This window comes from Condylostylus longicornis, unplaced genomic scaffold (genome assembly GCF_029603195.1).
Source record: "Condylostylus longicornis isolate FDR11 unplaced genomic scaffold, ASM2960319v2 ptg000004l, whole genome shotgun sequence".
Classification (NCBI taxonomy): domain Eukaryota; kingdom Metazoa; phylum Arthropoda; class Insecta; order Diptera; family Dolichopodidae; genus Condylostylus; species Condylostylus longicornis.
In genome coordinates, this window is record NW_026577973.1 from 15,277,200 (window position 1) to 15,304,540 (window position 27,341).

General features: G+C 24.4%; 1 protein-coding gene across 2 annotated transcripts in view; it reads left to right on the forward strand.

Annotated features, from left to right (window-relative positions):
• The window catches only part of LOC129609817 (peroxidase), a 109,349-nt gene that overhangs the window by 52,394 nt on the left and 29,614 nt on the right, over positions 1-27,341 (forward strand). For both annotated transcript variants that reach the window (XM_055521941.1, XM_055521943.1), the window contains exons 3-4: positions 12,359-12,438; positions 16,852-16,942. In XM_055521941.1, the coding sequence (XP_055377916.1) occupies positions 12,359-12,438; positions 16,852-16,942 (171 nt within the window). The remainder of the gene's footprint in view (positions 1-12,358; positions 12,439-16,851; positions 16,943-27,341) is intronic.

Here is a 27,341-nt window from a genome sequence, read left to right on the forward strand (position 1 = left end):
ATACAAAATAAGTACATTGTATATACTTAATATATTTAAAAACAATTGAACGCGGAGGACGCACCTGTCAATTGCATTATAAAACTACTGTACATACAGCGTAATTCAATTTTAATTACATAGAATTATAAATGTGATTCAGCAATTCCATGTTTTTGCGACCGTATTGTGTATACAATAGATAGGTTATGTGATGGCAACAAATTTCGAGTTTTCGGTGGGAATGCACTTCTCCATAATAGGGAAGTGTAAATGAACTATTTTTAGCAACCTGTCGGTCTGTGTAAGCACGCGTGTATCCCAAGTATCCCAACAACCGATTTTGATGAAATTTTATATGTAAGATAATTTTCACCATGACACGGACTAATCAACTTTTAGGATATATCAGGCCTCGGGAACTGCACTTTTTAGCGGGCCTTTTTTACATTTTTGACCATTTTGAAGAAAATATTCAACCGATTTAGTTGAAATTTCATATATAAGCTAAGCTCGACTGTCCGCGAAACTTCTTGGAAGAAATCAGATGTTAACAACTGAACGTTTACTACGGGCCAAATATACATTTTTGCGTATATAAAGAGAAATAATCAACCGATTTCATTGAAATTTAATATTTAAATTCTCCGTATTAAAACAATGAACATATAAATTTTTTGGAAAGATCAGGGCTCGAAAACTGATCTGCGGGCCGTCTTTACATTTTTCACCATATCTGCGGAAGGAATTGATGGAATTTCTTGAAATTTGATATTTGAGTTCTGGTTGTTACCAAAACTATCTGGCGAGCATTTCAGGAAATTCGGATAGCAAAAAGCAGAACTCTACTAAGAGCCAAATTTATATTTTTCTAGGTATGTTAACTATAAGCTTACTAATGTCCTAAAAATGGGAAAGAAGTATTTGACACATTGCGGTTGGTTATGTGCTGACCACATCAGATTTTTTTTGTTATTATTATACGGAAAATTAATTTTGAATTTTCAAAAAAAATTCGAGTATATACTAAAGTACATTAAAGTCTTTAAAATTAATTAACATTTTCCTCTGCGATTTTTAAAATCAATTTTCTATTGCACTATATTTTGATTGATTTTACTAAAATTTCATATATCATTGTTCATTTAAATTACAAATCATCGTCTGTATATTCTACACAGACAACTTAAATGCAAATTTTAATTCAAAAGTGTTTGACACATGCATAAATCATAAAATGATCTTAATATAAAAAATATTGTAAATGTCATAATGCTTTGCAACAAAATTTCTTATACAATTTTCACACCTTTTTCAAAATCTTTCAACATATTTATGCTCCCTTTTAATTTAGTTTCAATAATATTTCATTATGTTTCAAAAAAAAAAAAAAAAAAACGAAATAGACAAAAATTTAAAATAATAAATCAGAATTTCGAATAATAATATATCTATCAATTTGACATACCTCTGACATAAATCCATATCAGAATGAAATTTGCATATACATACATGCATGAATTATCGATGGAGCCGAATAATGCAAGTATACATTTAATGTACATACATATATTTTTAAAAAAATTCATTAAAAGTACAGTCATATATTATTAATAAAAAATTTAAAAATTATGTATGCAATTAGTACCTAGTATACGATACCAAATATATGCTTTCATAAGTATGTATGTATAATTCATATTTTTGATATTAAATTCTTGCTACATACCTATACTGATTTTTCATGAATTATGTTAACATATAGGTTAAAAATTTTAAAAGAGTTATATATTCATTCATTTGTATGCACAAAATTAAGATATTTAAGAGTTTAAATTCAGTATGAGTGCGAAATTTACTGTTCTACATTTTGTCATTGGTAGTCAAAGCGAGAAATCGATTTTTTGTCTTCGACGGCTACTTTCAAGACCATAACGACAATTTTATTTTTAATACCATCTTTGTAATTAAAATTGGAAATTGCAATTTTTTTCAAAGTTCTATAATGTTTGCCGAATATTATAGTTTTCCGGAGTTTATTTCAAAAAAACAACATAAAGCTCATCATTGCTAAGATTTTTGATATGTGCTACTATAAGGTTTTATTTTTATTAAATTATTCAAAATTATAAGTCAAGCAAGAGTTCTGAATATCAACTTATCAATAGCTTTAAGATTTACGAAAATAAAGGTAAATATTAAAATTTTTGAATGAAAATGTTTGAAGAGAAAATTTTTTTAAATTTTTCAGTCTTGACTCATTCCTTTGCTAACTCACTCAATAGTATTTTGCCGTTGTGTACGAAGTCAATTTTTCTTTGTTTATTTTCATTATGAAATTTCAAATTAAAATAAAAAAGCAATTATACGTTGTCATTAACTTGTTCTTAAGTTCTGTATGTATGACATTTACTTTCATATTAACGTATATGCATAAAACTCCTAAAGTAAATATTAAATTTAATTTATATGGAACTATTTTCTGATTTCTTTAAATTCTGAATATTTTTCTGTAAATAATCATAATTTTAAAAATTCTGACACATGAAGAATAATAATTATTATGAAACGTTTAAATATTTCTTGCCCCTTGTATTTCTGAAATTTATCACAATTGTTTTATTCATTTGTTTCGAAAGATCAACCTATTTAAAATAAAATTTCAATATATAAAATTATTTCAGTTTTGCATTTTATCAAAATTATTAATCATCCATTTTATTTATTCCCATTAAAAATGCAAATTTCTATAGTAATTTTAAAATATCATAATTTAAAAAATAATTATTATTCATATTGTAAAAAATATAAAAATTAATTTTCGCATAAGAATTTCTTTTAAATATAAAACAAAACATCTTCCTTATATTTATAATAAGATATTCAAGAAAGATTGTCTTATAGAAGACATCTGAAATGAAATGAAAATAATTTGCATATTAATGCACTGCTTAAAACAATACAAATACATACATAAATGAAAGAGAATAAATTTAAAACCAAAAATAAATTTATTGCAAAAATATTCAAAATTTTTTTAAACAATTTGTTAAAGAAAAACTACAACAACTATAAAAATTACAATGTATAATCACACAAAAGTTGCAAATAATGCCAACAAATTGTTTGAAAAAAAAAATAAGTCGCAAATATAAACAGTAACAATTTCATCAGTTTTTGGTATACTATCAAAGAATATATTGTTATACTTCTGTCATATTAATAGTAAAGTTTTTTATTCCAATATTGTTAGAGTTAGTATTACCAAGTATAAGCACTAAAAGAAACAATTTTTACATTTAATCACTACTACTCCCATTTCCTTCATCCTGAAATGCTAAGGCGATTAATTTAAGTCAAAATTTATTAAATATTGGATTTCGCCCCGTAATATTTTAATAAATGCCATAAACTAATTAAAAGAAAATCAAATAATATTGAGAGAAGTCGATCTGACTACTGAGACCTAAAATTGAGTTGAATACGTAGTTGCGCATATCAATGGAAAACCAAATTTGCCAATTTTTTTTAAAATACAAGAAGGCATCTTTTACTGCAATCATCTTATTTTTTCACGCCATCATTTCCAAATGTAAAAATGTTTTATTATGAGAGAGCTTATAATTTTCTTATACCTCAAAAAAGTAATTTACTCGTACTAAAGTGTGCGTTTATTAGTGAATTAAGAACATAGCGGTCCAAACCACAAATTATCGATTTTGAGACAAATGCATAAAACTATTCGGAAGAATGGTTATTCTTTAGTTTCATTTGTAAAAATCTTACACGCAATTGTGAAATTGGGTCCACAATTTAAAAACAAATTTTTTCGAGATACATTTATTTCAAATAGTCTTTTTTAGGCCTGAACCACTTTACTTCTAAGCAAGGCCTAATTGAAAAGAATAATCTAAGAAAGTAAATTTGTCTGGTAACAACTATCCAAACCATATCTACCATATGTTTTGTTTTTTGTGCATCTATACAACTTTAAATATTTTTTAATAAGATTCAATTGCATAAACTTAAGAGTCTTATATTTTGCTATGAACGAAATTTTTTCTTCTTTTTATTTGTTTTTTGTTATTCAAACCATTATAACCATTGTTATGTCACCTACATCTGTATTACATTATTATTGTGTTTTTATTCCACTAAATTTTATTTTATCATGAATTTTACACTTTTCTTACATAGGTAGTCAAATTAAAAGAAAAAAAAAATAAAACTCAATCTTTTTTTTTTCAAGAAATTTTCAATTTCTAGCCCAAGAGGGAAAATAATTGCATTTTTTTCTTCACTCCGATTAAATTTTTTTGTTCAACTTCTTGCAATTGTCTGAAAAACACGCGCAAAGAATTGATTTTTGCCTTAAATTATTTAGATAACGAAAGTCTTGTACATATTGTTAGTTACATGCTTGTGTATGTGTATAATGTTCATATACAAGTACCTAAATTTATATAGATTCATTAAAAGTACATTTAAGACAAAATATGTGTGTTAAGCCGGCTAATTTCAATGAATGCATGCAATGTATGTTATGCTTTTAATGCATTTCATTACATCATTGTATGCAAATTTTGTTTGAAAAAAAAAATTGCTCTAAAACAGAATGTTTTATGCAATTTCTCATAGAAAATTAAAAGAACTTTTGTATTATATGCAGTACTACATCTCTTTACTTTATGAGCTTTTGAAACTGGTAAATAGAAGAAAAAAAATGCAGAAGAACAATCCATGCATTTTTGTGTTATTAAAACAATGTAAAATTATGTAAACATATAAATCTTAAATATGATATAATATAAGGGTTATACAGAAATTTTTCTTAAATTTAAAATTCAATAAATCCAGGCAATAATAACTTTTTGGTTTAAGACAAAAACTGCATCAGATTGCTCATTAGAACAAATTGTAATCTTTTATAATTTTTATAATTTCAGACCAAATCTTGATGAGGCATAAATAAAATTATGAAGAACTTAAATTTTAATTTAGTTTTAAAAACAAATTGCAAGAATCCGGTATTAAAATTAAAGTCGAAGTTAAGATTTCATTTAAAAAAAAAATGTGAGTTTCTGCTTATTTGGTCATTAGTTCATTTCTAAACATAAATTGAACTAACATATGGGAAGAGAACTTGAGTGTTACAAATTCATAAAAATTCACATCAAATATAATGAGAAACAAAAGACAAAAGACAGGATTTGAAATGATGGGGGAATTATCTATACAAAATGATATCAGAGTTAGAACTCTTTTTATAAATTTTATTTAAAGCCTTTGAATATCTCAAAAGGGATATAAAATTAAATTTTACTTAAGTATCAAGAATTTTGAACTATTGCATAGTCGCATTGAAACCTCTCCTCTTTCCCCATTACCTCGACTACAATATTAAGGATCAAAATTTAATCATTAACAAGCGGAAGTGTGCATATATATATATGTATATATATATATATTATAACCAACATACAATGTATTGTATATAATTTCACTATTAAATGTACAAATTCAATACAATAATGCGGTACCTTTACTTGAATTTAATCTCGATTTATTAGCATATATTTTACTTTCTTCATGATTTATAACTATATTGCAGACCTGACAAATCGTCTATAGTGTCATCCTTTCAAAATTAAATCTTGTTCATAAATTATAATTTTACTTTTATACCATATTAGTAGTTTAACCGGATTTTGTTTTTTTTTTTTTCATTTTATAGGAAATATTATATTTCATTAAATTTACTATGGGCAGAGATGATGTATTACACTTATTTTCCTTAAGTTTATATTGAATTAGATAAAGTATACATTTTCAAAGTGAATTTTTAATTTTAAATATTTGAAGCAAATATGCAATTCATTTGTTGAAATTTTTAATTAAAAATAATTTTAAAAAAATTATTACTGACGCGTTTACTTTAAACTTATCGCAACTAATTATTTAAGATAGAATAATTTCGTTGCAACCAAAAATTATCAATGAAAAGTGTTATTTTAACTATTTAATTTGCGAAAATTTTGATCTTATTGACTCACTTAAGGTTAATCGCCTTAAATATTAAATCTTTGTACACACTTTAAATTTTGTGCTTTTTGTAACAACAAAATTAACGGGGTTGAAAATTTTTAAAGATTGCGTTAAATGGCTGTTAAAGATATTCATACTATTTTGAATGAACCCTAATGTCAATAACACCTAACCTAACATTTTAAAAATTCAACAAATACCCATATTTATATATCAACATTCATAACACACAAATGCCCACATAAACATATACAATATAGAAAACTACAATATTCAAATGTAAAACAAGCTATTTTTAATCAATGTTATAATTGAACAGTAGCAAAAAAACAGGATAAAAAAAAAATTAAATCAACGAATCTTATATAGTTTCTTAATGTATGGGTCTTTATTATTTTTTTAAAAAATAATTTTCAATTCTGGAAAAAAAATTTTACGTGTTTGTAAGTGCATAACTTTAACAAGTGTTACTACTTTTTATTTAATATTATTAATTTAAATGCGATATTAAAAACTAAATTTGTTTTTCTCTTATTATTTATGCTAATTATGCTTGTTTTATTATCTTTCTTCCTAGTTTAATACCTTTTTTTTTATATACTAGGTTTCTAGTTATGATGTCTTACTTTGAAATACCTGTTTGATAAGAAAACGAAAACAAAAGTATATAAACAAGATGAAAATTTAAGTAATTATAACAAGATATAAAAACTAGTAACTTACATCATCACAAAATAGTTAAAATTTTATCATTTTTAATGCATTTTGCAAAATAATTTAATTTTAATGTGTAATACAAGTATATTATCCGCAAACTTAAACAAAATAAATTTTTCCAGAAAACTACAAAATTATTTTATTAAAAAAAAACAAAAGTCCTTGTTGCACGAATCATTTGAAAATTTCTTATTCAACTAGATTTGAATTATAAATTTGGAATTCTTTTGAACTAATTTCTATAAATTATGAAAATTCGAAAAGTAAAAAGAAATAATTAAATGAATTTTTAATTCAATTACAAACAATTTTTGTTAAATTATCAATTTCAATTTTCTTGTTTTCCATAGCTTTGAACTGAAATGAATATTAATTTTTTCAATCAACATCATTAAAATTTCCTCTACAAACATTGTCTTGGCTATTTTATTTCAAAACAAATTTAGTTTCTCATAATTCTCGCGCGTATAGCTGCGATCCCAAAAAATCGAAATTGCCTTTTTTTTAAATTCTTTATTCTATCATTCTTTAACAAAATTCTGGAATGCATTAAGATTTTTTCTCTTAGTATAAGTGGGTATACTCACATAATTATGCTAAGATTTTATTACTGTTTAAGAATTCCGCAAACTTAAAGTTTCTCTCGTGATCACGGAAGGTATGTTGGTAAATTTTTTCTTAAATCTACTAAAATCAATTAATTTAATTATCAAATATTAAACTGAACTATATTTTACACTTTTTTTCCGTATTCCATCGGGCCTCAGGGGGCTGCTTTTCAAAAATCTTCCATTCCAAAAATAAAGAGCCTTATTCAATAGCCTTTAAAGGCTATTTATAATTAATTCAATTGAATCAATTATAAATAGCCTTCCTTCAATAGCCTTACCTGGCTTAAAATTATTTTAAAATTCGATATTCTCGTTGTAACTTTCGAGATGACAGGTTTTTCAAAGATCTTTCTTTTAGAAATCAACCGCTAAATTGTTTTAAACAACTTCCGATTCAATTACAAAACTTTTCCATTAATTACTCGAAACAGCAGTTGAGAGATTTATTAATGAAGACCGGTCACACAAAATATTTAATTCATTTTTATATACTAGTATATATGTAGATATTTATGAATTAATTTTTATATATAAGATAAATTTAATATAACAAACAATATGGTTAATTAAAAATTCAAAGTGTAGTCAATAAGGAAGAAAAAGTGAAGAACATTTACTAAATACAAAATGCACGAAGCTCGAATATTTTACAAAAGCAAATCGAGATAAAATTGCAACTGCCAAATTATTCAACAATATTTTAAATTATTCCTCGCTATAAGCTACATACACACATTTAATTTTGAAACCTTAATAACTCAATTTATTAAACAAGAAAGAATTTGACTCAGATCAACTTAAGTCTTCATTTAACAGTTTTGAATAGGTTTATTAATTCTATGTAAATTTCACAAAAAGTCAAATATATACAGCCTTAAAGAAATTTTTCATAAAAATCGTTTGTTTCTTAATAATTTAAGGTATAGTTAATCAAAAATTTTCTAAAAGGAAAATTTTTACGAAATTTAAAAAAAAAAAAGGAAAATTATTTTTGTTTCTGTAATAAATTTTTCTATTTTCTTCTAGCCAAACAACTCAAACATAAATTAAAACGGAAATTTCTTATTTTCCTCCTATATTTTCCAGATATATATATGTATATAACGTAGGTATGTATATAGGTATATAAAGTGTATAAAAAAAAACCTTAAAAACTAATAATAAAAGTCGAAAATCAAGCTCTAAGGCAAAAATATTACAGCAAACTCTTGAAAACTAATTTAATATTCTCACGATAAAAAAAAAAACAAAAAATAAAAAATAAAACAAATTTTTCTTGTAATTACGCCATTTTCCTTTCAATAACATATGATAGGGTCTATAATACTTATTAAGTGATAGTATGACTATCATTCACCTTAAATACCACTTAATATTTTAAACACAACAAAAACTAAATGTGTATTTGTGTTAACATATTGTATGGGATCAAAAATAACACCCATACGTGCTTACACTACATTCATTTCCTGTTTCAACTCCTGAATTATAAATCATCATCATATGATCATCAGCCATCAAGAAGAAGGTGCACACATATATAAAATTGAAAATTAAAACTCGTATTTTTTTTTTCATTTTACCAAAAACTGAAGTGCGAATACGCTTTCATATATACATTTACAGACTCAAATAACCGGTAAAAACTGCTATGTATATATACATACATATAAAATTGAATATCTATAGATAAAAAATTGATTCCTTAATTACGTTGGCGCATTTTTCTTTCATTCCAAACCTAATGCAAGATCTTAACAATTATTAATAATTCTTTATTTATATTGGGACATAAACATATAATTTGATTTTTTTTTTATGTTTATAACATAAAAATAAATTGCTAATACTCGTAGTAATAAAATGCTAGTAAAGTTGATCTTCAACTAAAATTTTTCAACGTATTCTATAATTTATACTGAATTCAATATTGCTATATACAACTATTTTTCATCTTTATGTTGTGTATAATGTGATAGAAAGAGAAAAATATGCAATTATATGTCGTCTTCATCTTTTCAATGATGATGACGAAATATTTAAAAATTTTAAATTTCATGCACATTTTTATTTCTCAGCAAAAAAAAAAATAAAGAAGAAGAATAAAAATTTTAAAACTGGAAATGCAACAAAGAATTGCCGGGATCATGCAAAAGAAAAGCGAAATTTTAGGCGGTAAGAGAAGAAGAAACAAAAACTTTCACTGTCGTTTACTACCATAGGAAAATTAATTTTTATTACTATTAAACCAATTTCAATGTAAATACAAAATCTACAAATATACTTCTATATACCTATATATGTATATAGGTAATTGGGGTTACCATTTGATTTTGTTTTTAAAATTACTTTTGATTTTTTAATTTTTGAAATTTGCTATTTTCATTGCACGTAAAGTGAAAAATTAATAAAAATTTGAAATTTTAAATCAATAGAACAAATTTTGTATTGATTATATGAGGCATTAAATTTACTTGCAAACGTATCCTTGCCATTGAATATCCTTGACATTATATGTGAACTTGTACATACTCCAATCAATATGAAAAAGATTTGTTAGGGATTTTAAAATTTTGTTTGAAATTTTTCTTAAAAAATTTAATTTCCACTTCTTATCCGGTTTGAAATAAAAATCAAATGTATCCAAAATTTTACAAAAAAAATTGCATACGTTAAGGCGGCATGGATATCTAAACTTGTTAAATGTTATGAAAAAGTAAAGAAATTATGACGTGTACGAGTGGCGGAAATTATAAATTCAAAAAAAGATTTCTATAATTTTACATTTTTTATTGTAAAAATAGATAAAATAATGTTTTACATACATAATTGTATATTAAATTTTTTAAATTAAAATTAATTTTTTAATTTAAAAGCGGCAATCGTTTTTATATAAACATATCACGTACACATGCATCCATTTTTTAGTTAATTACTCGCATACAATATTCAAAAGTTATTAAGAATGTTGAACCACTTCATACATACATACATAATTGCATATATATATGTACATAAATCAAAAATAAAAAAAGTTATGATAATTGAATAAAAGTTTGAAAAAAGACGGATTTTGACATTCTTCTAAAATTTCATGCATATATGCACTTACCATAAACAAAATAGTGTAGCAGCAAGAATACTGACAAGTCATGTAATTCAATTATATTATGAATGAATACGGTGTATTTTAAAGACACATACATGTGTATGTACATGTGTATGAATTCGTTCTCCACCAAGATGCTTAAATATTAAAATGATTACTGTTTCATGTATGTAATTATAAAATTATTACAATAGCTTATTAATAATGATTATAAATTACCATGTTATGGTAGCGGAACTTGCATATTTTCATTAATTTTAAAATCATCTCATCAAAAACATGTTTACAAGTAAAAGGAATTTGAAGAAATAAATGCATAAATTTCATGATCATATTGGTATAATTTATTGTGAATTCTCATAGATTCGGTGATTTGCGATTGATGTAAGAATAATCCCACCATACGATAATTACCATAATTTTAAGTCTTTAAAATACAGAAATTTTTATATTAATTATTAAATACGAAATAATTAAAAAGCGTCTTATTATTGCAGCGCTTAAATTAAAACTTCCTTAGGAGTAATTACAAGTATTTTGTTCCTTTTGTCATATTTGCAAAACATAACAAGACTGCAGAAATACAAACGCATGTATTTTATGTTTGTACATAATAAAATAATAAAAATCTGTGGCATACGTAAACAATTTGAAAAATCGAAAAAGAAAATTATCATAGCAGGCTTTCCCTGTATATTTTTTAATGCTTCAAAAAAAAAAAAATTATTATTCATTTCGTACAATATAATGTTCGATTTTATAAGATGAAAATTAATCTTTGGTTAAAATTAGTTCTGATTTCAAAGGAAAGCGAACACACATACAAATATGTGAAAATAGAAAGTTCTTTAACTGGTAATAAACTTGAAATAAATTATAACTATAGGAATTTGAAGTGAACATGCCGAATTTTTCAATTGAACTTTGTACTTAATGTCTGTAAAATGATCAACTTTAATGTTATACTGCTATAGACTAAATCAAAAATTAATGTGCTGTGTGGTAGAACGATTACATATTTTATTAAAATTAGAGGATTGAAGGCTTACGGTATAGAAGAAGAATAAAACATATGCATACACATGCAACATTCATGGTTATACCTTTTGCAACATAATGAATTTCGAATAATTTTCTCATATGTATTTATTTTTAGCTTAGTACGTCGTTCAAAAATTTCAATATTTCTTCCTGGGGATATCTCCTTGCTGCTGTTATACATATAAAAAATGTTCTTTATTTACAAAAAATTAAAGGAAAATGAAATTATTGATTTAAAAATTTATAAAGGCAAGTTACAATGTGATTTGATATCAAAAAATGTGGAACGTACTAACTGCTGTCACATAAATATGTAATATCAACATAATTTCTGACATAAATTTGACATATAAATATTATTATTCCAATTTTTTTTTAAATCAATTTAATGAATTTTTAAATTCGTTCAAGCTCTTAAACAGCAAATGTTACACTATGCCTTCTATTATTCTAACCTTATGGGGAAATATATGTACATATATACTTAAATGCAATAAACAATATTTAACACAAATATTTTATACGAACCGAATTTATAGCACAGCATTTTTTCAATGTCTGTTCCTTCATTAAAGAAAAATTTTTTTTATTCTTCATACATCATTAAACTAGACAAATTCCTGTGGCGTTTTCAACTAAAATGGTCAAGCAAAACACACATTATCTGATAATATTTTAAATTTTATTTCCCATTTAATTCAATATTTTTTTTTAACTAAAGAACTTAACAGGTTATACAACAATAATGCTTATTCTATTTTTTTCTTGCTCTAAAGCAAGATCAAAATTATTGAAAATATTCGTGTTAGTTACGTTGCATTGTATTAATAAATATTTTTTATTTTTCCTATTTCAGAAATGCTTTTTCACCCTATAACACCTGTATTACATACGATGCCATTAATGCAGCTTATTTAGATGCCAGAAAAAGAATACGTAAGTTTATTACTATAGTAAAGCAAATGTTTTATAATTAAGTCTTAAATATTTTTTGGTTTTAGCCGACCTGAAATTTAATTAAAAATTTTAAGTATAACTGTTCTATAACAGTTATAGTTTAGACATTTTTTAATTGGTAATTTAATAGTTAAATAGTGTTAATAAAATAAGAAAAATAATTTTTATAATTTTATAAATGGTTAAGCAGATTAAAAGAAAAAATAAAACGAGGATAGAGAATTTGTTGAGGAAATACTATAGAATAATATTTTAAAAATTTTGTAATATACTAAAAATGATATTTTTGAAAAACGAGTTAAACACTAATATGAATTTTTTAATTATGTATCGGGAAAAATTACGATTTTTAAAGATCTAATTAAAAAATTGTGTTTTTTTTTTTTGTAAAGTGTAGAGGGTGCGTCATTTCAATTTTTCACCTCATATTACATAAAATCTATAAATGGCTAAGTGTGTCAGACATCAACCATTCCAAATTGAAACTATAAGCATATGTGCGTAGTAATTTTTTAATATTAGGAAAAATATGTACTGAACTTACGTATTTATGTTTACATTTAATACAAACTATAAGTAAATTTGCTTCCGATTAATATTACTTTAATAAATCACCTATAGCATCCATTGTATTTTAAATTTAATAACACAAAATGAATCCGATAGATGTTTGACTAGGTCTGTTGTAGGTGTCACCTATTGTAAATGACAGTTTATAAATGCGATTATTGCTCAATTTAAGCAACTGTTCTACAAATAAATAAAATTATATGAATTTTGAATTATCAACTTAAAATCACTTTCAGTTTCAAATATTTATATAAGCCTTGTATATTTTGAAGCGAATTTTTTAAAAAAACGTTCTAAATTTCTATAAAAGACTGACACTTGGACCAAATCTATTTGAAATTCTACATTTGAATTTCAATTTTAATAAATAAACTTTTACAATTTTTATCATTCAAATTTATGCTTTCATAAATTGAAAATTAATAAAACAATGAATAAATTACTTAAATAAACCCTTTAAATATAAATTTATGCTAGGCTAGGTATATACTTTCATAACAATATCAAATTATGCAATTCCACTTATATTATTCATAACATGGCATGTTAACAAAATTTCCTTGCAATAAATTATTCATAATAAAATAATTTGTTTTTTTCATAGTGATACAAAAATTTCTTAATTAACATGTTAGAAATTTTAGTTAACATGTTAGAAACCTTTAGATTACTGGAATTGTTTTAATTTTCCATTATTTTTTGTTTCATCGGAGTGATGTAAGTGACGGCAATTTACCTCAGACAAAAAAAAAAGACGATTATAATAATTTTAACAAATTTCTGCACCTTTGTGCATTATTTAGTGTGCTGCTATACAAAACTTGTATAAGAATATACATTTACGATAAATGTGAATTGGGCTCAATTTTCGCATGCAATTAAATAATTAAAAAATAAAAAATGAAGAATTATTTAGTACTTATACGCAAAATTACTGATCTCTCAAATTTCCATGTAAAGTAAAAAAAGTTGCAAAATTTTTTTTTTATCTAAGGTAAATGCAGTGTAAATATGTGGGTAGATGCAACAAAAAATTATTGTTGCACATTAATCATATTAAAAAATTTTTTTAAATAATTTAACTTTATTGAAGTATAATAAAATTACAACACTCTCGATTTTGAAAGTAAATTGTAGATAAAAATTTGAATTGTAAATGCAATTTTATTATACGATATTATTTAATATGACGCGTTTGCATTTTTGGTGTTGCAAGTTAAGTAATTTATTATTAGATCAAATTATACCATCATATAAATTAGAGAAGAAGGGCTCAAACTCAAACATTTATAAATTGCAAAACATAACAATTCATCATGTTTTGCAATTTATATTGTGAATTTTTTTATATATTTAAGCATGCATACACATATGTGCATTACTTATGTGTATATACATGTCACAATTACAAAGTGCATTGTGAAATTTTTTCATATAGAATTTTTCTTGATTTGTGCAGATATTTCAATATTATGACATAATAAAAACAATAAAAAACAATACACAATAATATTTTTTCAAACAATATCTTGTCAAACAGCTTAATACTGCACAAAAATATTTTAGGAATAGTCGGAAAAGAGATGTTTTCATGCTAACAAAATTCTTTAAATACAAAAAAAATGTCAAAAAATTAAAATCAAAATCTAATATCAATTTGTCTAATAAAATAAGCTCTCATGCGCCAGCTCTATACAGTGTTGAGTTATTGGAACTTTTAATACCAATTTTGGCATTTGAAATCAGACAGATTTGCATTAAAAGGAGGCAACAATCGAAAGGACGTTCCCTTAAATTTGCCATCTCTTTATACATGTATGTAATTTTCTGTGGGCGACAATGTTTTTGTTATTTGATTTTGGCATAAAATCAAACTGTATTTTGCCTAATCTAGCATAAATTTACTCGACCAAATTTTCCTACATTTGCAGCTTTACTAAAAACAACAAAGATAAAACTGTCAATTTAATAACTTAAAAAAAAAACAAATTACGAAACCTTATAGCCCCGGATATGAAAACAAGTCCCTGTTTAATCAATAATGATGACAATTTACTAAACCCGTTGCCAAAATTACTAATCAACTTGGAAATTTTATAATAAATTAAATATTGAAATTTTTATACCCAAATGGTATACAGAACTAAAAATATTTTATGAAGTATGATTTCCATGTTTTTGCTTTTGCAGTTTTTGATTAATTAAAATATTTTTATAATAAACTGATCACTAATGTACACCCGAGTCATACATGTGTAATTTTATTTTTAAAATTTGAAATATTAGTTTTGCATAGTTCCATGCTATAAAAACTTATTGAAAGAACAAGTTTAATAAAATGATTAAAATAATTATGTTAGTCGACAATACTGTTATTATTTTATTGTACATAACCGGTTTTTCTGTCCAGTATTAGCTTTTTTATTATATATAAGTGTTTATTGTAGTTTTATAATTTAATTTATCATAGCACAATTAATTACCAGTTTTTGTTCGTTTACTTTTTCTTTTTATTTTGATTATTTTTTTTTTATTATTGTTACAAACACATTGTTGAAATATAATGTTACCACAAATTAATATTAATAATCACTTTTCATTTTAACCTTGGCCTTTCTCCACATATTTTTTAATTTACATTCTTTAACTTCAAATCTATAAAATGCGTTAAATAGTGAGACAAAATTATTAAAGAGTTGGTTTTTTTCTTGCATTATGTTGTGTAGGTAAAGATTATAGTTTAATTTAAGGTTTTCTATCACATATAAATAAACGCAAATAAATCTTAGTCTCATCAATTTTCTTACGAAATATGAAGCCAGAACGTTTTAAATACAATTCCGCTTTTCAAAAACAAAATTAAATATTCAACTAAACTAAACTAAAATAAAAAATTTCATCGCCTTCCATATTGTTTATACAGAAATTTTTTAATGATTGTCCCAAAATCCACGCAAGTAATTTTGAAACCACAGGTTCATATAATTAAAAATTGTAATTAAAACAACGACGTTAAATCGCATGATCGGCCAATTCTGATCACCAAAATGGGAAATTACACGACCAGAAAAAAACTTATGCAGTAATTGAATTGTTTCTCGGGCTGTATACTATTTGGCACCATCTCATCGAAACCACATACCGCTTACACGCATATCCTGCCATTTTGGTACAAAAAGCTGGATTATCATGTGGCGATAACGGGCATCATTAATTGTTATTGTCTGACCAGCTGCATTTTCGAAGGAGAATAGTCGAACGATGCCTCTGACCTTTGGTTGGCAACACTTTACCACATTTACTTTACAAATGGCACAAAATTCGAATCTTATACGCTTAAAATTATTCAATTTCATATTGTTTAAAAACTGTATTGCATACCTATGCAAAAGCAAAAGGTAGAGAACATCTCAATAAAAATTCCAAGTTTGTAGTTGGCATATGACTAATTTCATATTTCTAGCAATAAACCCGTTTTTCTTGGCATGTTTTGTTATTTGCTGCCTAAATTGCAATAAAGTCGTCAAGTTTCAAGACAAATTAAAATTAAGAAACATTAAAATCCTATGCAATTTCAAAACAGTATGCAACGATTTTGACAGATTACATTCAAATTTATTTCATAAATTAAACACAATACTTTATTAACGTTTTATGTTGCAGCATTTAACAAAAAACTATAAAGTTTAGAGGTTGTTTAAAGGCGATTTAACAACCGATTTTGTTCATACGTGGAAATCAGGAAATACTAACTAATCGATTATATAACTTCCTAATTGTTTTATCTATTTTTATTAAATTTGATTTTTTCTTTAATTTTAGATGTATCACAGCCAAAAGGAGAATATAAAACTGAAGATATTGCCACAGTTGGAGAATTACTTTTAGACATTTCAATTCAATTGGCGCGAACGTAAGTTTTTTTTTAAATATTTGTTTTTTTTTTTTATTTATACATATCTTTATTATTATTTTGCAATCTGGTACCAATATATCAATTAAAATTTTGTTAAGGTTACAACTACAAATTACAAAATTATTTCGTAAAAAATTCTGATCATCTCATTAGGCATTATAAACTTGAAATACAAATTATACACTTATTTTACACAACTCACTTTTTTTTCTAATTTTTTCAATTCTTTTTATTTACGAGTATAATAGAGACATTCTTACAACAATTCATAAACATCATTTACACTTCACAAAAAATAATTGCAACAGAAGTATTTAATTTAAAATAAAATAAAACTTCATGGTTTATTAAATTGAAATATTAAATTGAAAACAATATTTAATTCAACTGCTATCGTTTTTGGTTAAAAATAAAAAAAACGGTAATGATTTATTCATGCGTTTAAAGTAAGGTAAAAATCAATGATCATATTGGCATACAAATTATATACAATATAAACATAGTAACATACTTAAATCAACAGGGTACTTGTGATCTAATTCGAACATGTGAAACATTCAATGAAAAGACAATATACTTAGCAAACAACTGAAACACAAAAGCAAAATAAATGTAATAAAACAAAAATAAGTAAAATGTAAAGAAGAAAGATTGTAAAAATTGATTACTTTAACGGAACGAAATAAATTCAAGTTCAGTGTTAATGTCAGTTTGTAAAAAAGAGTTCAATTTTTCAGTCTGACACTGAAAAATTAACCATAAATATTGAAGTAAATCATAAATTTTTGTTACAGTTTTATTATTTTTGATTAATTTTGAAAAGCAGAGGTGATTTTCTGTTTTATTCGATTTTCATTTTTGGCATGAAATCGATTAATGAATATTTTTATTATTGCAAGGTTATTATAACTTTACAGTTATTTATTTATGATTTTCCCTTATATTTTTTTAATCTTTTTTGACACATAAAATTCACAAAAATATTTTTTTTTTAATAAATTGTCTTAATTTTTTTTTGTATTTTATTTTTTTTTTTTAATATGGTTTTAATAACATTTATCAAAATATTTTTAAGGTGAAATTCTCAGAACTCTCACTTTTATTGATTATGTAGTACACGTCATATTATTGACTATTGATATATGTATGTATATGTATATGTGTGTACATATGTTATGTATATACATATATAATAAATATATTTTATTTATACACGTATATACTTATGGTAAATCTATAGCGATAATCAAAATAACCCAAAGCCATTGCTGCAAAGCAATATTGTACCGCGGGTCATAACAGTTTTTGATATAAAAATATAATTGACGTTTATATACAATGTCAATACAATATTTGTACATACAAAAGTAATAAAATTATTCTTTTAGTTTCATTTGGCACTTTTAGAACTGGGAATTCGAAACTAGTACGATTTACGCACGTATTTTTCACTATAAACATATATGCCGCATACCGCGTTAAGATTATTGATATAATAAAATTTTTATTTGGTATTTATAACTTAGAACTTAAATAACTTAGACAACGGAAAGACGTAGCTGTGAAAATTATAAATTTGACATTAGCATGAAAATTTTTTTAGTTGTTAAAATTCTAAGATTATCATATTATTTTTTCTTTCAAATTTCAAAAATTAAACCACAAAATTATCCATTTTCCAGCTGTTCACTGAATTGCAAATTGAAATTTTTTATTAAAATAATAACAAAATTTAAAAGAAAACTTATTCTAAAAAATCCTGTAAATTCAACATTATTTTATTTTTAAGCACAAAATTTTTTTCGCAACAGTAAAATAAAACAGTTGTAGTTATAAAACAAATTGCAAAAATTGTACTGCATTTTCAAGCACATTTTTTGGAAGAACACGAAATGTGTTCAATTGAAGAAAAAATTAACGTTTTTGGATATAGCCATTGACTATATTGCCGACTTTATATTTACATATTGCACTGCGTTTTTTGATCAACAACGTTCAAGCGTTCTTTAATAAAAATTGTTTAACCATTGTTACCTTTCCTTTTTTGTTATAATTTTGGTAGTACAAAAAATTCAGATTCTAACATATCTATAATAACTAATAAACAACCCATAGTACCAAACGCATTTATACACTACATATAAACATTTACATAAATAAAACTATTGATTAACGAATTTTGCCATGACTTTTTTCCAATTTTTTTTTAAACATAAATTTTTGTTTTACTCTCTAAATGACACATCGTTTCCTTATATTTGATAAAAAATCTTTGATTCATAAATTTAAATATAAAAAAATTGTATTGTTCCTTGTGCTCGCTAAGTCGAAAAAAAAAAAAAGTTAATTTCAAAGAAATATTTCCGCAAACACCATTAAACGACAATTTTATAAATAAATTTTTACTTTAAATCGTCTTCAAATTTAAAATTTTAGCATGTTTTTTTAGCAATGATTACCTACATCCCAAATTTATTTTTGCAATATTGAAACAAATCTTTTAGTTTTGATTAAAACATGATAGCAATCTGTTAAAATATTGTTTTACCAGATTCTTATATACGCAAATATATTTTATATTTAAATTAATTACTTCCGTATTCAAAATATTAAATTAAATACAAATTCTTTTAAACTTCAACACTATATTTATAAGTATGCAAATTTGAAATCACTTTCCAAAAAAACAACGAAAGCCTCCATAAATCTAGAATAAAAAAAAACAAAACATTTAAAGTGGCAATTACCTTTTTAAAATCTCATTCAATTTCAAAAATATTGTATTATTTAATGGTAATTAAAACTTTAATAAAATAAATTGTCACAATTATTTAAGAAAGAAAACAAACGCGATAATTGATTTAAATAAAAATTATATATAGAAAATTTGTACAATTAGCTCGTATATAGAATTTAGGCATTTTTTTTGGCACATTTTCAAAACATTTTTGAGGATTTGCATCTATCAGTCTGTTTACAAAAATTTTATGCATTGTTTAAATTGCAAAGACGAAACTTAATACACACATAAACTTTGGTGGAAACATTATGTTTCTTAAGTAAAAATTTTTCCATCACTTCGATGTTATAGCCGTCCAAAGTCATAATATGCAAATTTTTGAAAAGCAACTGCATCAAAACCAATTCTGCAATTTATTAATTTTGTAAACTAAACTGTCGAATTTATTTCTCAAATTATCTATTATATTTCTGGCAATTCCTTCTTCTTCCCATTTATTACCGCTCAAAATATCACGTTTTACCGAAAAATCACATTTTAGGTTCCCTACTTCTTGAAAACTATAAGGAAGCTACATAAATCTGTTATAAAATCAAAACTGTAACAATAATCGTCCTATTAACCAAAAAAAAACTATCCATTGTTCCTTGATTAAATTTATTTAAGCTTCATCCAAAATATATGCAAAATTATGTGACAATAAGAAAATTCTTTCAATAGAACATCGTTTCAATTTCTTTGACTTAGTGCTTTATAATAAATTATAACTTGTAGACCTAAGTGGTGTTAATTAACATTACTTTTACATAATGACTATTTCATTTTTTATTTCTTAATTAAATTTTCCTTCCTTTCCAAAATTGAGTAACAAATTATAGGTACCTACATATACTCGTATTAAAATAAGGTTATACAGATACCAAAACAAATGTCGGAAAATTTAATTTTTTTATACACAATCATTCCAAAATTTTTATAATAAGTAAAAATATTAAATGAATGTAATTTAAAAAATTTTATTATACTGCAATAAACAAATTCGAAAAATCCATATTTAATGTTAATTCCAGAAAATGCTTAACTCTTACAGTCTTACAAGTTTAACTCACACCATAGTAAATAATACAAAAGATCATCATTTCTTAATTGCATAAAAGGAAGCAAGTACAAATTTTTTAAAACAAATATAGCAAAAAAAATATTCGAAAGTAAAATTTATTCTACCATTTTTTTATGTTGATTAAAAAACTCACATAAAATATGTGATCATATATACCTTCAATCTCACAATATACGTACGTACAATAAAGATATTTATATCAACTTGTTCCATTCATTTTGTAAAATATAAAAATTCAATCAAATTATGCAATTTCTTGAAGTGCATCAAATTTACACATTTTTTTGGAATTGCATTTAGTTCATTAAATTGACGTCTTGTTAATAATTACGCATTGAAAAAAGGAACAATCACCAACGTGTGTATGTAAATACTTAAATTGTACAACTAAAATGCAACTGGTATGTGAACAATCACACATTCTGACATTATATAAAGTAAGTCAGATTATGTGAACAAAAAGTCAAGTAAACAAATACAAATAATATATTTAATTTTAATACAGCGTGTATCGGAAACAGAGTTATACTTAACAGAGATGGGATTATACTTAAAATTTCAGAAAGTAAAAAAAAGCGGCCAGAATTGAATTTATCTCGAAACCTGTTGATCTATGTGCATTGTTTGTATACAAAAGTTTTAACTTCTCATGAGGGCTTATCCAATGGTATATAGCAGTACACTTAGAAACGAGACGCCCTTTGTACACCATTTATATAAAAAACTTTTATTACAATCTGTGTTTAAAAAGTTTTGTAATTTTGGTCGTTGATAAGCGCATATACATACAGTAATGTTACTTTTCCTTAAAATTTTCATAAATCAGCTCCGAAAAATTACGAGTTTTAATATTAAATAAATTATTAACTATGTTTTACACTTATAATAACCTTAGTATAGTAGGGGATTATCCATATAAAGAAACTAAATTTTAAAAATTTTGCATTTTAATGCAATTAATTATGATTCTCCACAAAGTAATTTAAAGTAACAAAATATGAACTTTCTTAATTTATAAAAATAAAAGCAATTTCCCTATTTCTTAATTTAAATTGTACAAGCATCAATGAAGAGCTTATATATTTTTATAATTATGTAAAACCAAAAACAAAAATTAATTGCATTTTCCAATTTTAATATTTTAAAATTAAATTAAGAAAATAGTTTTGGAAAATGGAAATTTAAATTAATCAGTGTTTTTCAACTTATAGGCCTTGAGTTTATTTATATATAGATTTGACCCTGTAATTTTTAGATATACTTAAGTACTAAATTTAACATTAGCTTTAAAAATTTATTTGATGTACCAAGAAAATATGCTAAAACTATGAAAAATTTATTGGTTACATTATTATCGCGGTATTATAGTATTCTAACCTCAAATACAGAATGCTTTACATCCAAGAAAGATGACATTGTGATGTGATCACATCAAATATCACGTGTCCGATTTTCAAAGGAAATTAACTTCTCCATATAAGACAAACATTAATAAACTGTTTTTAGCAACATGTAGTTATCTTAGGATAATGTAGTACGCCCATCTATCGTATCTCAAAACAATTTTAATTAATAAAATTTCATCAACTAAAATTTTTATGTACAGAAAGTCCCAAAATAAGAATATAGTTTTCTATAGGTTTCGATTAGATTAGGAATAAGAATATAGTTTCATTGTTGTCGATTTAAAATCGCTTATCAAATCTAAGACAATAAAGAATACATTTCTCAAAACTTTGTATTATAGCTTTAAAAATTGTTAACAGAATATTGAGCTTAATTTAATATTTCTGAAAATAATATACGACATAAAAAATAAAAAAATTTTATTTAAATTTAATATCAAACCATTATTCTTTTAATAAATTATGAGTAGTAAACTTTTCAGGGAAATCTTATTGCTTAAACAGAAACTTTTTTTCCGGCACTATTTTTATTCAACAAAATAAACGATAATCAACCATTGTTTCCAAATTCTCCATTGAATTTCTATTAATTTTTAAGTTCATTGGTTTACGTAATGTTCATTTACTACATTGACTCAAAGAAATTTTAAAAAAAATTTTAAAGAAAAGAATTTGCAATATATAATTTCTTTACTTAGCTTTTAATAACAACAAATTGCTTTATTAACATTTCTTCCAATAAAAAAAAACAAATATAATATAAAAAACTACTTTAAAAAATTACCGCCATAAGTAAGGTTAAAGTTAAAAATAATTTCTTTACATGATCAAAATCCCATTGCTCGCCCAACTTCTTATTTTGTTTTAATTTTTCAATTATTAACTAACTTAATTACAATACTTTAAAACTCAATTACTTAATAATTAATTTCGATTAAAGCCATCTTCATACAAAGTTTCTTAATGCATTCATGCAATTATCTGTAAAAAAAAATTTTAATAAAATGTACATGATATCCCGCAAAATTTTATTACACAAAGCTCATAAATCATTTTAATAAAAAAAAATAAAATATAAAAATTTCGATATTGTAAAGATCGTAATATAAAATTTTTGTTTTTATAAAATCAAATGTATACGGTCAAAAAGTGTATGGAATGCAAGTGTAAATTGCAAGTCACAGAGAAAATGTGGAAATATAAAGGAATTTTTTAGAGATTTCTTTTTATCATTATTGTATACCCGTTGCAATTGAAGCTTGAACTCATCACTTCCTTAATATCACTTACATTTTCTTAAATTTTCTTTATTATTTTTTCTGCTTTTAAAATTTTTAATAAAGTGTTTTCATTTTCATTTGATCACAATAATTTGTACGTCAGCATTATTACGCAATTTTCACTGAATTTTTTTTTTCTTCATTTTTTTCTCTATATAAAACGTTTTTATATTTTCTTTATTTTGCAATTATATTTTAAATGAAATGCATAGTTGTAATCCAAAATAATGTTACGTGTACAAAATTTAATGCAATTTAAAAGGTTTTCTACATTTAAGATAATTAATTAATACTTAACATTAAATTGAAACAGATAATTAATACTGTAAATTTTATATTATTGTAATGGAGATGTTTCTGTACAACTAAAGGAATACCTTCTTCAAGAAAAGAAAATTCATATGTGTTTGTTAAAATAAATATGTACCCGCATGTGAACACATCCAAATAAACGTGTATTGGCCTAAATATTTTGAAGATTTTGGATACAGTAGGTAGAGGTTGGAATAAAACCAAAATTTTGATTAATTATAAATATGAAAACATTAATTTTGTAGTCTCTATATTTACAAACCAAAATCTGGAAAATATCAACTTTAAACCGTTCATGACTTTGTGATTGCACCCGTTTTTAAAGTTCAACTCTATCTGCATAAATTGAACTTATTATATAGATTTATTATTAATTACGAATTCAACAATTTGTCGAATTCTCTTAAACTGGGGGATTCACTTCTATTGTGTGTAGAAAATTTATTTTAAAAATAGCAGCATTGTAAAATACTTACAGCATTTTGAGCTAAATTGTAACAGAAAAATGCTTTATATTTTGGACTAATTCGTGTTTTTATGTCACATCATATTTTCATTGGTCCAATTTTATATCGAATTCACCATTCAAATAATAGGCTTGTTACATACGACATGTTGAAAAATTCTGCAAAATTGGATTGTTGGAGAGTACAACTAAGAAATTAAAGGCGAAAACGATTTAGTAGAATATTTTTTTTAAATTTGTACTTAATACACATCGTAGCGATTTAATCATTCGTAAAGCTACAAAAATATGTTTGATGTTATAAATATATTTGATAAATATCTTTGATCACAAATTGTTGTTGTTTGTAGTAATCAAAACACGAACTAAAAAAATTTTATAATTTCAAACAAACGCTCATATATTTAATTAACATATTGAAGCATAACTTAAGACAACAAATTTGTTTTTCCAAATCTAATGTTGAAAACAAAAATAGATTTCTCTTCTGTTATACACATCCCATCATATATTGCATACCTTATATTCTTATTACCTCATAGTACCCAACTTATTTTACTATCCTACTAATTATTTCTGAATAGGTTATTCAAACTTGCCGAAGCACATACTGCTGCATTTTTTCATTCCCGAAAAACACAATATTTCATCAAAAATTCAATCACTCAAGATGACATTGAAATACTTACCCAAAAACTACTTTGTTTAAAATGTTTTACATTATATTTGGTAATACGAGCAACATAATAATTGGCAGGAAATAATTTCCATTGCATTCATTTTGATCTCTAAAACAATTTAAGATTTTTATTTTTTATTTGAAATTTCCTACTTTTACATAACTGAAAATAATATTTTATTTACCTGTATTGAATTAAAGGCTTAACTTACGTTTATGAATTTATGATTCTTCCTCCTTTTACACATTTTCGACTTACAACTTTTTCCATTTGATATTCTTAAATATTTTTTTTTACATGTTATACTCAAGTTTATTTGTGTATACGATTGAATTAATAAAGAAAAATGTACATAGTTTTAACGAACTTCATATATAAAATTAATTTAATTAACACAAAATTAAAAGACATAATAAATACGAGCATAAGATATACACAAGAAATATAATTATATTTTTTATTATACATGTATATATAGGAAGAAGATATTATATTTAACACCGTAAAGAAGCACAAAGAAACTATATAAGATAAAATGGTAACCAGATCTTAGAAATGATAAATATTACCGCATTTTTCAAATAACATGAACCATATTAGTCTTAAAAATTATTTTAAATCCATTATACGCCGTGCATGCACATTGCAAATAAATTTCTTGCACTGATCTACAAAATAATAGTATGTACATACAAGAAGATCTGCGCAATGGGTAATAAAACAAAAACAATAATATGTTAAAAATGTTTTTTTTTTATTATTTTCTACTGCAGCACACGTACATAGAGAAAGTTCATTTCCAACTTAACAATGCTCATTTACAATTAAATTAACAAAATAAAGTAGCACAAAATTTACAAGTATCGTGTGCATTCCTTTGTTACATATGTACAATAATGACTTTAAATAAAGAAATAAATATTTTATATTTTAAGTATGTGCATGTGTAAAAATTTGTAATTCGATAACTTGCCACGCGATCCTAACTATTCCAAAAAAAAAAATCATTTTATCTTTCTTTTTTTATTTTGTACTTTTCGTTTCGTCAAATTTAAAATACTAAATTCAACTCTCAAAAAAACAATGTGTAAACACATAAATACTTAAATTAAAGCTGTCAAGTTTCTTATTTTGAATGTTACTTTGCCAAAAAAAGTAAAACGAAATCTTTTTACGGGTGCAAAAATAAAACAAACAAGAAAATAATAATATCATCGATGATATTAGTATATAAATTAAATTTAATATGGAAAAAAAGACTAAATCAGAGGTGAGAAACCTGCGCCCCTTTGGGTTTCTGATGCGGCCCCAAGGCAAAGTTCTGCAAATTATATTACCGGTGGCCGATTATTCAATTTTTATATCCGTACGATCGTATGTTCGAAGGGTATACTAAATTTGCTTTACCGTTTTTAACGCTAAGAAATAACGATCTCAGATATAGACTCTAGTGTATATTTTTGATCAGCATCGAATTCTGAGTTGATTCAGCTTTGTCTGACCGTCCGTCCGTCCCAGCGATAACTCAAAAACTAATTGAGCTAAGTTCACCAAATTTTCACAAATGATTTATTGTAGTAAGTGCCAAAACCCTATTTAAATTGGACATGATCGGGGTACCGGTTTTTCTTTATATTAGATATTGAAGATTATTGATATTTATTGTTTATTTTTTGTTGGTATGGAATATCGAATATTATGCAATATATTATTAACATTTTATTTTATAATACTGTATATCGAGCAATATAATATTAAGTATAATTATTATAGACACCTGACCAGGGTTTAAACCTGACTCCCTTCGATTAAATAATCGCTGTCATAATTACTGCATCATTGCTTAGATGTGAACTCTTAATTGTGAATATTGTTTGTTCTTTTATTGCTCATTCACTTCGTTCTCGCCTTCTATTGCTACCGGTCGGTTTTGAAATCATAATTGTCAACATTTTATTGAAATAAAGAAAAAATTCATAGCTTTGCAAAAATTATATTTATGGACATTGCAACTTATCCGACCTCCTTTCTTATCGCTATTTTAAATATGTTCTAAAAAGGTTCCCCACCTCTGGACTATATAAACAAATTTTTTGACATCAATGCTTAGTTAATAACAAGCTGTAAAATTTCCTGGCTTTATTGAAATACTCTAATCTTTATATAGGAAAAAGAACATGATAAGTTTTTTTGAACTCTCAAATACTTGCATAGTTTTCGAAATCTTCAAACGTAAATCTTAGCAATATACAGATTTTGTGGATTTATTTCCAAAACCAAATAATATTATGGCTCAACAAATTGTCTTGCTCATTTTAATTAGCAATTAGAATTAAATTTACATTCAAAGAGCTTTCATTTTTTGGACATAACTTCGTGAATAACTGTTGAA